The sequence below is a fragment of the Parus major genome, chromosome 27 (assembly GCF_001522545.3).
Source record: "Parus major isolate Abel chromosome 27, Parus_major1.1, whole genome shotgun sequence".
In the NCBI taxonomy this organism is placed as follows: Eukaryota; Metazoa; Chordata; class Aves; order Passeriformes; family Paridae; genus Parus; species Parus major.
Genome location: NC_031796.1, coordinates 3,143,814 through 3,156,909, shown reverse-complemented (window position 1 = coordinate 3,156,909; position 13,096 = coordinate 3,143,814). Strand labels below are relative to the sequence as shown.

Genomic DNA, 13,096 nt, shown 5'->3' with positions numbered 1-13,096 from the left:
CAGGACAGACAGGACAGGCAGAGCCTGAGCCAGGCTGCAGCAGCTCCAGCCCAGCCTCTGCCCAGCCCAGCTCCCATCTCTGAGCTGAGACAAGGCTGTGAGAGACAATTCAACACAAAATACAAAATCCCATCTGCAGGGCTGATCCCCGGCCCTCACACACTGAGGAGTGACAGCTGAAGGCCTGACAGACACAAGTGACTGGGACTTGATGATCAGCCTGTACTCCTGAGAATGAGCCTGCAAATCTGCTGTTCTTAGGGAACCAATATGCACCTGTGTGAAAAGGGACTTGTACCCACGAGAAAAGAACGTAAACATCTTCAAAAAAGAAAACCCTTAGCAAGCATGTACAGGAGCAGCTACTGAGCAATGAACTGGGCAGCAAAAAGTTACTGACCAATAAGAATTAAACACGATGCTTTTAGAAACCATATAAATAAAAGCTGTGAACAATAATGCACAAATAAAAGGTGTCTTGTCCATCTCTACTCTGACACTGTTGAAGCCAGCCCCATGCCAGGCTACAGGCTACAGGCTACAGGCTACAGGCTACAGGCTACAGGCTACAGGCTACAGGCACACCAGGCACACCAGGGCCTGCCAGGATGATTCCCAGAGCTCCAGGGCACGCTGGCATCTCAGTGAGTGGATGTGAGGAACTGCTGACAGAACCATCTCCGGTGCTGGGCTCTGTGAAGTCACCATATGAGGAGGAAGTGAAACATTTGCATGAGCTAAAAATGTTTTCCTTTGCTGTGTGAGGCTGTGGAGCTGCAGCACTCCCCCTCTGCCACCCTCCTCACCACGGAAACGTCCCCTCTTGGCTGGATCCTTCCTATTTGTGCTCCCAATCCCCAGGCCTGAGTCATGGCAGAACAGAACAGCCTTTCTTTGCAAAAATACATTTCACCAACACATGCACTTACAGGATGTGCCCAAATCCACCAGCTCCCTGAGTATTTTTAATGATGCTGAAAGGAACCATTAAATCCAGAGTTAGGGTTAGGATGGCCTCATTCCTAATTCTCATTGTCAGGCAGGCCTTGACCTCCAGTTCCTGCTCTCTCAAGCTCAGCTGACAACACTCAGCAAACCCAGCAGGATGTGGCTGCTGTCAGCAAGTGAAATGAAAACAAACCCCAGGATTCATCAGAGGCTGCTGTTCAGGAGGGAATTTTAAGATGTGACAGGGCCTGGGGTGACTGTGCTGCTCTCTGGGGTGGTGACAGCCCTTCCCCAGCCCAGGGTAGGAGCTGGCACAGCCTGGCCTCAGCCTGACTCTCTCTGCACACTGAATTTTGGCACTCCCTGGCTGCACAGCAGTGCTGCAGGGCTGTTTGCTGGAGGATGCTGCTGCTGGCCTGAGCTCCCAGAGGGATCTGCTCCTCCCTCCCAGCTCCGGGGGGAGGAACCTCTTCAAATGAATATTTAAACCCCTGGAAAGCCCAGGATTGATTCCTGGGTTAGGTCTGTACTGCTGTGATTGTTATTCCAGCAACAGATGGAGGGAGCATCCCTTCCTGCTCCAAAGCCTGTGCCAGCAGCCACACAGTGCAACAGCAGCTCCTTTTCCAGCCTGATGCTGCTGCCCTGATCCTCTCCTCAGCACCTTGGGTGAGCCCAGTCCTGGATGTCCCTCAGCACTGTGGAATCCCCAGCCTCAGTTAAAAGTCACTCCTGATGGATCTGTCCTTTCCCGAACTGCTGCTCCTCCTCCAGCCTGGGCTGCTGCCTTTCCCCAGCCTGCTGAAGGACCTGAGGATTTTAGGATATTGCAGCTTGCCTCCAGATCTGTTTTACTTCCCAAGACAAAAGGTTTTCCACTAATTTGTGCTCTCCTCCCTCCCCTACCTCCTCACTCTCATCCTGTTTCAGCCTCATCTGAAGACCACGTTACACAGAAGCAAGGGACTAAGCGCAGCATGTGAGGTGCTTTGTGTTTAATGCTGCTGTATTTAATTGCCTGCATCCCAGGGATCAAAGAGGCTGCACTGGGAAATCCAGGAGGCAGCAAGCAAGCTCAGTGTAATTTGATGACTGACTTTCTGCTCGTTAACCCAATTCCTTTGAACTCAAGCAGGAGATGCAGTAACACATCACTCCTCGAAGGGATGCCAAAAGGGCTGAGTCCTGCCTGAGCTGGAGGGGGATGAGTTGTTGATGTTGGAATTTCTCAGCCTACATGGAAGGAAATTTCAGGAGTGCTGATCCCATGTCAGTCTGTCCAAGAGGCTGCTGACATGGGGAACCTCACACCATCCCTGCATTCCAGGAACTCTCCTCTGCATCCCCTCCTCTTTCCTTGGAAATGAGCTTGTGAATTTGATAATCAGATTGATTGGTATTCTGTATCCTCACCTGCAAAAAGGCTGGAGAGGAGCATTTCACAAGGGCCTGAAGGGACAGGACAAGGGTGAACGGATTTCTGCTGCCTAGAGGGGAGGGCTAGATGGATATTGGGAAGGAATTGTTCCCTGTGAGGGTGGGCAGGCCCTGGCATAGGGTGTCCAGAGAAGCTGTGGCTGCCCCTGGATCCCTGGAAGCATCCAAGGCCAGGCTGGACAGGGCTTGGAGAAATCTGGGATAGTGGAAGGTGTCCCTACCCACAGCAGGGGGTGGAATTGAGTGATCCTTAAGGTCCCCTTCCCACTCAAACCATTTCAACATCCTGTGAGATCAACAACCACTGTCCAAAAGTGATTTCTGAATCACTGCAGAACTGGCCCCACTGCTCTCTGTACCTCAGCCAGGCACTGGAATTGTGCAGAAACCTCCTCCCTGTCACACTGTCCTTGTGTGGTCTGAACTGTGTAACACACACCAACAGGAACCCATGGTGGTGGTAAAACTTTCCTGCATTCTGGGAAAAGACACGGGATCAGAAATTGATCTTGAAGTCCAAGATCATTTAATAATGGAACCCCAGACTGGTTTGTGTTGAAAGGCACCTTAAAGACCATGGGCAGGGACACTTTCCACTAGACCACACTGCTCCAAGCCCTGTCCAGCCTGGCCTTGGACACTTCCAGATGGGCACGACCTGCCCTGGAGCTGCAGGATGAGAGCCCCTGGCTCACTGCACAGGATCAATGGCCAGCCTGGGATGCCAGTGGGAAGGGGAAATGCAGGAAGGCGTGGCTGGATAAAGCCATTTTCCTTTCAACCACTCTGCAGAAAAACTCTTTTATTTCCCTGTTTGAAATTCATGACTTGGCTAAAGCTGCTCTGCACAATCACCTGCCCAGGCCCAGGGGTGAGCAGAGCCCGTCCCTCACTGCAGCACCAGCAGTGCCCACAGCCAGCAGGGGCTGACACAGAAAACAACCGGGCTCATCAGCACTGAGGGTGCCTCAACCTGGAGAAAGGGCACTCACACATGAGCCATCTCATTTGCTTCTTTGCTCACCATCGTTTCATCATCTGCCACCTCTTCCTTGGCTTGTTACCTCTGTTTAAAAATTTATACAGGCCCTGCTTAAACATCCCTTGTGCTTCACTTGCAGGGATTGCAGAGACGTGACTTGGGACTCGATGCATATTTAGGGATATTCCAGCTGGGCAAGTACCTTGAAAAAGCAGTCTGAGTCTGCTGGAAACAAAACAAGGAGGATGACAGGGCTTTAGGTGAAACAAGGGAACCCAGCCCATGAGGGCTCTGGCAGCAGGGCCTGGGTGAAGCAGGGCACACCTCAAAGGAGCCGGGGCGAGGCCGTCACCCCACAGAGCCCCAGGCAGATCCTTCACTCACTGCCCTCACACTGAAACCCACCCAACTCACCCATCCAGACACAAAGAACTCCAAGTTAAGTAAACCTGGAATCAGCAAAACCCATGGAGGCACCAGTTCAGGAAGGCTCAGACTAAAGACAAACTTTCCCAGGGAGAGCTCTCAGCAAGGGGTGGGAAGAGGCACAAAGGGACCAAAGCTATGCTGAGAAAAGACTTTTATCCAGACACAGCTGCACTGGCAGAGCTTTTTGGAGAGGGGGAGTGAGATGTGGGGTTCAACACCTGTCCTCAGAGATAAAGGGCACTAAGAGATGGGTGAGAGATGGATCTCAGGAGAGGTGGATGTTCCCTTCACAGCAGGGCCCCTCCACCCCACAGCTTCAAGCCTCCATCTCCCCAGACTTTTACACCTACTAAATCACTGGAGTCCCAGCCTGGAGGCCCAGTCCCTGTCAGATCTCTGCTCTGAGAAAAGGAGATAAGCTGTGAGTGACAGGATCTTCAAAGCACAGAGAAAACTGCAGTAACCCGAGGCCTAATGGACAGGAATTCAGTTTAACCCCTGGGAATTCACCCTGAGGCTGCTCCAAAAGTCAAGGGCAGCTACAAGGCTGGTGAAGGCTCCAGCTGGGAACAGGACTCTGAAGTGGATTCACAGCCTGGGACAGGAGGTGACCTTTGTGAAGTGCAGAGGGAAGTCAAGAACCTTCCCCTGGAAAATGAATGGTTAAAAATAATAAGCTCTTGGTAAAAACCACAAAGCTGATGCACTTAACCTCTGCCACCCCAAACTTCCTCTGCTGCCGGTTGATATTTGGGACTGAAGGCAGAAATATAATTCTGTCTTCTGAAAACAGAGGTGCATTTCAGCCTGGTTCCCTTCCCTCTGCTGTCCCCACTCCACCCCCCAATCTCACAGACAGGGAGAACATTAATAAATAAATCAAATGCAAAATGCAGTGCCAGGATACCTGAATAAACCCCTCTCTGGGGAAAGGCAGATCAAACCCAGCCCGTGGCTCTGCCTGGCTCCTGTCACACGTGAATTTCTCTGCACTGACCACGGAATGCAAATGCACCAACTCTTCCCTGGGAAGCTCCAGTGGGAGGGCAGCAGGGAGGAGGATTCAGTTGCTATGCCAAGGTTGGTTTTTAGAGGAAAAGGACCCAATCCTCAGGCAAGGTGGTTTCATCCATCCCCTGCTGCTGGCAGTGAGGGATGCTCTGCTGGAGAGCAAAACAAATCTAACCCCAACTTGCCCCGTGCCTTCTCCAGACTTGCATCTGAATCCCTCCTCTCCTTACTGAAATCCACCTCTGATGCAGGACTGAAGATGTTTTTCTCTGGGTTAATAAGCTTTGCAGTTGGAAGTTAATTGATTTCCAAGCTTCCAAGGCTCCCGGTGTGAGCAGCCCCCGACGGCCAAGTGCCCATCCTGGGGTCACAGGGGTGTGAGGGGTCCTGCACATTCCCAAGTGTTCCCTGCACATTCTGCCTGTCCCACAGAGGTTCAGGGACCACCCCAGCAGTGACAACAAAGCAGAACAGGGGCTGAGACAGGAGGCCACTAAAGCTCTCAGGGAATTCCTTCCTGCCTGCAGCCAGGTTTACACTGAGCTAAACGTGGCTGAATTCTTTAACCAGAGAAGTTGCCTGACCAGGGAACAATCTGCAAACAGAGCATCCCTTGGAAGCTGAGCTGACAGGCAGACAGCTTTTATCTCTTTGACTTTTAGGAAGCCAAGCACACCAAACCCCAGAACTAGGTCAGTGGTGGCCATCCTGCCCTTTCCCACTCTATTTTTAGCTCCAGCTCCAACCACAACACAACATTGCTACGAGCTACAGGAGATGTGTGATCACAGCTGACATCAGGCCTGCATGACCCCACGTGAGGAATCCAAAATCCCAGGGACTTCATGGACACTGGGCCAGCAGCACTGACCCCTTTGTGTTCAGGCATTCATTTTGCTGTTTCTCTCCACATAAATATGAACATGCCTCTAATCCTGTGGGCAAGATCATGGAATGGTTTGGATGGGAAGGGACCTTACAGCCCATCCTGTTCCAGCCCCTGCCATGGCAGGGACACCTCTCACTATCCCAGGGTGTTCCAAGCCCCGTCTGACCTGGCCTTGGACACTTCCAGGGACCCAGGGGCAGCCCCAGCTGCTCTGGGCACCTGTGCTAGGGCCTGACCATCCTCACAGGGGGGAATTCCTCTCAAATATCCCATTCATCCCTGTCCTCTGGCAGTGGGAAGCCATTTCCCCTCGTCCTGTCAATCCAAAGTTCCCTCTAGCTCAGCTGAGCAGAGCCAGTGCTGCTCCCCTGGCGAGGGTTGGATCAGGAGCACCACGGTCATTCCAAGGAGGAGATCTGCCCATGGGAGGATGAGACAGCTCAGGCCTGGCAGTGCCACCTAAAGGAGTTGGACCAGTTTGGGGTGTAACCTCAAAATCATCAATCACAGCAGGAGCCTCAGATTTTACAAATACAAAGCCCTTCCAATTTATTCAAAGTAAATAATGTGGCCACAGCCTAGACAGGAATAACAGCGATGAGCCAGCCTTGCTCACCTCAGTGTGTCACCAAGGTCTGTCACACCTGGTACCCACTGACACCACTCCTGCTCCTCTTGTGTGCCACATGGCTCCCTAAGCTGGCACCAGATGAGCCTGTTTGGCTGCTGGGGCTGCTCAGGCTGGGAGTGCAGGATTGCTGGTTCTTCTGGAGAAAAGGAGGTTCAGGAGGGACCTTCTGGCTCTGCACAACTCCCTGACAGGGTCGGGCTCTGCTCCCAGGGAACAGGGACAGGGAATAGGGAACGGCCTCGGGCTGGGCCAGGGGAGGCTCAGGGTGGATTTGGGGAAAATTTGTTCATGGAAAGGGTTGTCCAGCCCTGGCACAGCTGCTCATGGCAGGGGTGGAGTCCCATCCCTGGAGGGGTTTAAAAGCTGTAGGGATGTGGCACTTGGGGACACGGGTCAGTGGTGGCCTTGGTAGTGCTGGGGGAATGGCTGGACTCAATCTCAGAGGGCTTTTCCAACCCTGATGATTTATGGTTCTGTGATGAGAGCCCTCAGGCTGAAGCCCCCAGCAGAGAGGAGTCACCAGCACCGATCCCTCCCCCTGCAGCTCCTCAGCTGCCTCAGGTCCCTCCCAGCAGTGGGAGATGCTCGTCACTGTCACTGAGAGATGACACATCCCAACACCTCCTGCTGCAGGGGGTGGGAGCTACACCAGGCACTGAGAGCTCCTTGAGTCACTCAGGTGTGAGGGCTGCACCAGCCTCAGTTCCTCTACAGCTCACTCTCTCCCAAGCTGTGTTTTCTGCCCTGTTCCAAGCTCATCCTCATCCTGTTCCTTTCTCTTGTCATTCAGGACTCTCTCTCTCCTGGCCAGTTTGGAGGATACAGCACCGGTGGAGCTGTCAGCAAGGCACTATTAACATTTGTGTCTTCATGTAATTCCTTATTATAAAACAAATTAATTCCAGCCTGAGCCAAACCCAGCCCTGAGGAGCAGCTGGGCAAACACATCCCTCACACTGCAAATGTACAACTCAGGCAAATCCAGGCAGGGATGAAGGCTCTGGGAACTGGCACCCCTATCTCACCTGCCCCAATGTGGGACCTGTTCAGCTGCTGGAGACACGTCCTGCTCTGGTTTGAAGGTGGATGGTGGAACAAAGGTCTTGAACACAGAGCTGTGGTGGCATTTCAGAGACCCTGGGGACACCCCTTGTCCCAGCTGTCATTGCAGAGGGGCAGGAGGCCCCTGCAGGTCCCACCTACAGCCCTTGGCAGATTCCTGACACCACAAGGGATCTAAAGATCACCTCCCCTGGTTCAGCCCACTGAAACCCTCACTTCACACTCGTCATGCTTGCTGTGGGGATGCACCTTATGTTCCCTGGCTCTGGAAAAGAGGATTCTGTCCTGCCTCACTCTCCAGCTGATGCTGAGCAAGGCAAAACACAACATGTGCTGGTCTTTGAGGTGACAAATTCATGACTAAGTGTTTTAATCACCCATTTTTCTCTCTTCAAAAGTTCCTGGGAAGGAAATGTCACCACCTGGATTTGGATGTGAACCAAAGTGTGTGTGTGTGTAGCTGAAAAGTCTGCAGCAGCCCAGGGTCACTAGGTTCAGGCATGGAAAGAGCTTTGCTTTCCTCTCTTCCACGTTAAAAAAAGGCAAAGGATCCATTCAGCAGATGCTGCTGGATCCTGCACATGGCTGAAGGCTCCACAGAAGCATTTTTTATGCTTCCATGAAGAGCATCCCACAAGATGTTCTTGAGTGGAGGGAGGGAGGACTACACTGTGCCTTCCCAAAAAAGAAATAAACCCAAAAAAATCACTCCCAACACTCCTGCCCTGTCCCTCAGCCCCCTCTCCTTTTCCATGCTGGGATAATTCTTGGAGGAAGCAGCAAGGCAGTGACTGCCCAAGGGCTGGGGATGCTGAAACGCCCTGGATGGCTGAAGATTTCAGGGCTTGTCTCTTTAATCAAAATGAGCCATTTTCACAAAACAAGTCTCCCAGAGAATGATCTTTACTACCTCTCTCCCTCACTGTCAAATTCCAAGATACAGCAGCCACATAAAGCCCTGTTTCCCTGGGAAACCAAGCTAAAAATAGCAGGGGGAGACTGGGCTGGGGGTTTGGAGATTGCAGTTGGAGATGGCACCGGGGTCCAATTCCCCCCTGCTGACCCTGGGTGCTGAGGAGCCCATGGAAATCCCTTCTGTTGCTGTGTGATGTGAAGGAGAATGATCCCTGGGCAGGGAGAGCTCAGCCCCTCCAGCTTCCCTGGGGATGCAGCAGGACTGGGAACCATCCCTGGGCCAGGCTCAGCTTCCAGCAGCTCTGTGGGGCTGGGGCTGGCTGGAACCCCCAGGCTGGAGATGGACACAGCAGAGGTGGCCACCAGCAGCCTGGGGGGACCTGTCCCCATGGTGTGGAGGAGGTGACTCTGGTAATGCATCTGAACAGCTCGGGCCATGATGTGCTCCAGCCAAACCGTGTTTAGAGTTTATTATCAGACCCTCTGGAATTTCTCAAGGTTGCTGAGACAGAAGCTGTTCTAAAAATAAGAAAGAAGAGGCTGAAAACCAAGAAAACCACAAAACAAGGAGCACGAGAGGCAGACAGCAGAGGGTGGTGGAACACCTGGACTGTGAGCAGTGCTGTGCCCCGAGGGGCGCGTGCAGAGCACGTGGACGGGACAGGGGCACCAATGAGAAGATGCCTGATTGTGTGAACAGCAGTTTCAGAATGGATAAATGAGTGTGTAATGTAAACAATAAATGGCTTCTGTGAAATCATTTTGGTTTGTTGGTCAGGGGTCCTGAGCTCCTGCATGTGACAGCTCAGATCCTGCTGGATCCACAGCTCAGCTTCTGCAAATCTGCTCCCATCAGCATCTCCGTGAGGACAGGAGCAAAGGAATGACTTCTGTGCCAGGGGATTGGGGCTGGGGGGGACTGAGGAAAGGTTGACCACAGAAGCTGTGGCTGCCCCTGGATCCCTGGAAGTGTCCCAGGCCAAGTTGGACAGGGTTTGGAGCAGCCTGGGGCAGTGGAAGGTGTCCCTGCCCATGGGACAGGAACTGGATGGGTTCTAAGGTCCCCTCCCACCCAAAGCATTCCCTGATCCATGATCAGCACACATGGGGTTATTTTATTGGGGTTATTGGCTGCTCTCCACCTGTTCATCAAGGAAACACCACTGTGAGAGGGCTCCACCCCTGCAAACACAAACAGTCCTGGGTGAAGGAAGGGTCCCCAAGGCCTGGCTGCAGACTGGGATTGCTGGAAGGGAGCCTGGCCATGAACATTCCCAGGAGGCTGGCACAGGAATGGATCCATTCCCATAAATCTTCCATAACTGCCCTTCAGGCTGCCAGCAGATGCAAGGCTGGGGTGGTGCAAAATGAAATCCACCTTTCCTTCTCCAGTATCAGCTCATCTGAGTTCACACAAGGAAAAGCACGAAGGGAAAAAAATAATCATCTTTTGTGCATTTAATTCAGAATCTAATTATTCAGTATAAATTAGTCAGCTGGCTTCACCTCAGCTTTACCACGTAACAGCCCATGAATCACAGCTCTGTTACAGGATGTATGGCTCCATTTGGATGTAAAAATGCTTTATGCAAGGCACCCTGTGGCCTGGGAATATTAATTTATACCACGGGCTCTGGTGGATGAACTGAAATTAAAGCAGATGAGGAGATAAGACACAAGCCCTGATGAATGTCTGAAACTGAGGAACAGGCTCTGGGTGCTTTGTAAGGCAGATTCAGCCACTGGAGCTCATGGACAGCTGGGATGTGTGGAGATGGCAGCATTAAAATCCACTGATTGTGACAAAGATTTGGTTTCCTTCCCCTGATTGCTCTGTGTCCTTCCAAATATTCTGTTTACTGTTCCCAGATGAACTCCCATGGACACAGACCTGGACAGACAGTATTCCTCTCTGTAATCCCAATTTCCTCCCAGTGAGCCACATTTTGTGGCAAGAACTTCTCTGGCAGCTCTTCCAGTCAATCCCAGTTTATTTCTGTGGTTTGTGAGGGCTGAGGGGTGAGGAGTGTCATGCCTGAGAACAGCACACACATCCCAATTTCCCTAGGGAGGCAGCAACACCAAAGGCTCCAAAGCTCAGCCATCACCTGGGGGTTACCCCAGCTGGAGGGGACACCAGGGATGAGCTCCTCCTCCCAAAGCAGCACTGAACTGTTCCATGTTTGTGCTCCTGACCAGCTCCTCACCACTCTGAGGAGAACTAAACATTATTTACAGCCTCATCTGGAGCTCGTGCCCTGGAGCCAGAGACTGAATTAATTTCCACAGATCCTGAGTGGTTTTACAGTGGAGCTGATTCCCTCCTGTCCTGCCTCTTCCATGATTACTGTCACCTTTGTGGGGACAACACAGGACAAAGTCCTACCCTGGGGAAGGAGCACAGGGCAGTAACCCAGAGCTGGCTGGGACAGGGTGGCAAATGTTCCCTCAGCACCTGCAATTCCCTGGCCAGCCTGTGAAAATAACTCCCAGTGCAAGAGTGTTTGCTAAGAAACCAGGAATTATCTGAATTATCTGGAGAATTACCTGAACAGCCATCCAGGGCAGGGCTGGAGTCCCCATCCATGGAGGGGCTCCAAAGCCCTGTGGATGTGGCACTTGGGGACATGGGGCAGTGCTGGGGGAACAGCTGAATTCACATCTTGGAGAGCTTTTCCAACCTGAACCTGTGATCCTGTGAACTTCAAGAGCCTGAGTTTGTTTTTTACACCTAAACCCAGGGCTTTGCTCTAATAACACAGTTCTTGGGTGCCAGGAAATGCAGAAGACACAAGGCAGAGTTTATTTTATGCATTTTTATCCATGTGTTTAGGAATTCTGCTTGGCTTTGAGGTCAGGGAATTTAGGCTAGCATGGAAACACAGCCTGCTCCATGTGACTGGGAACGAACCCAGAAGGATTCTGGAGTCACCAGAAAAGAACATTTCAGGTGTGATCCCTTATCCATGGGTTCAGAGGATTCCTACATCCTGGATATTCATGGAATTACAGAACCATGGAATGGGTTGGGTTGGGAGGGACCTTAAAGCCCATCCAGTGCCACCCCTGCCAAGGCAGGGACACCTCCCACTGTCCCAGGGTGCTCCAAGCCCCATCCAGCCTGGCCTTGGACATTTCCAGCCATGGGGCATGATATTCTTTGCAAAGGTAGGATTAATTCACCATTCCATGGACACAATCCTAAATTCACAAATTACAGTAAACACAGCCCCCTCCTTCCCAACCACAGCAGTGCAGGGCACTGGGGAGTGAGCAGGGGCATCCAAACCTTCCTCTAAATGAATTGGTAAAGAGGAAAACCAGGAAGACTTGAGAGGTGCAATTAAAACATTGGAGCAAGTCCAGATGAGACCACAAATATGCTCCAAGGGCTGGAGCCCCTCTGCTCTGGAGCCAGGCTGGGAGAGCTGGGAATGTTCACCTGGAGAGGAGAAGCTCCAGGGAGAGCCCAGAGCCCCTTCAGAGCCTAAAGGGGCTCCAGGAGAGCTGGAGAGGGACTGGGGACAAGGGATGGAGGGCCAGGAGCCAGGGAATGGCTCCCAGTGCCAGAGGGCAGGGCTGGATGGGATATTGGGCAGGGATTGTTCCCTGGCAGGGTGGGCAGGCCCTGGCACAGGGTGCCCAGAGCAGCTGGGGCTGCCCCTGGATCCCTGGCAGTGCCCAAGGCCAGGCTGGACATTGGGGCTGGAGCAGCCTGGGACAGTGGGAGGTGTCCCTGCCATGGCTGGGCTGGGAATGGATGAGATTTAAATTCCCTTCCCTCCCTAACCATTCCATGATTCTATGAATATGCAAAATGTTGATGACTTCCCATCCTGCACTGCAAACCCATTTACAACAACCCTACAAAAATGTAGCAGAGTAGGTGTAAAACATTTGTTAAATAAATAATCACCTCTGCTAGAGTACTTCCACCAGAAAAAAAAAAAATATACACTCAACACCAGTCTTTGACAACACAGCTCAGACTCTCCAGGACAGAGAAAAAAGCCTAATTTGCCTGAAAAACAAACAGAAAAATTATCAAAAGATGAAGGCATCCCATGATTTAATGACATCACTTCAAACAATAGCACTGCCTGCAGTCAGAGCACGAAGCAGGGAGACCAAAAATGGGAATAATACATCACAAGGGGGGGAGAAAAAGGAAGTCTAAATGATGCAATAAAAAATAAACCATGTCTTTGAGAGACTCCAGTTAAAGAAGCGAGGGGCCACGTTGTGCATTCATTATCATTCCAGCAGCAATTCCCCAGAGACTCGAGCCAGCAGCACTGCAGCACACACCAAAGCAGGAGGAAAGAGCATTTTAAGTAGGTCACCAGTAAATATGATCGTGATGGAGCTTTTTTTGTTGTTTTCTGTTTGCTGTCAGTCACTGGGGCCCTTACCCAAGGGAAATGCTGGAGAAGGAAAACCTTTGGAACAGCAGAGAGGTGGGCAGAATTCCAGAGGAAAATGTGTGGTGGCTTCCTGAAAGCAGCTGTGTATTCCTGGGATCAGCAGCACATGGAGCAGCTCCAGGGCTCCCAGTACAGAACTGGGAATTTAGAGGGAGGATGGGAACAACGGGGAAATGCAGGCTGGGGTTTTAAAGCTCAGGGATTTAATGGATTCAGAGCATTATCCTCTGCCCTTTCCCCACCTCACAGGATTTTTGTGGTGAGGAAATCAACCTGAAAGCACCCAATGATTCCCTGTCCTGTCCTACAGTGAGGAGGGAAGGGAAGGGAAGGGAAGGGAAGGGAAGGGAAGGGAAGGGAAGGGAAGG

General features: G+C 51.9%; 1 protein-coding gene across 2 annotated transcripts in view; it reads right to left on the bottom strand.

Annotated features, from left to right (window-relative positions):
• Positions 1–13,096, bottom strand: part of MYO1D (myosin ID) — a 155,826-nt gene that overhangs the window by 32,844 nt on the left and 109,886 nt on the right. Inside the window, exon 22 of one of the 2 annotated variants that reach the window (XM_019009080.2) lies at positions 12,357–12,599. The exons of the other annotated variant lie outside the window; for it this stretch is intronic. Within the exon in view, the coding sequence (XP_018864625.1) occupies positions 12,524–12,599 (76 nt within the window). The 3' untranslated portion in view covers positions 12,357–12,523. Of the gene's footprint in view, positions 1–12,356; positions 12,600–13,096 lie in introns of those variants that run through there. 2 annotated transcript variants of the gene reach the window in all.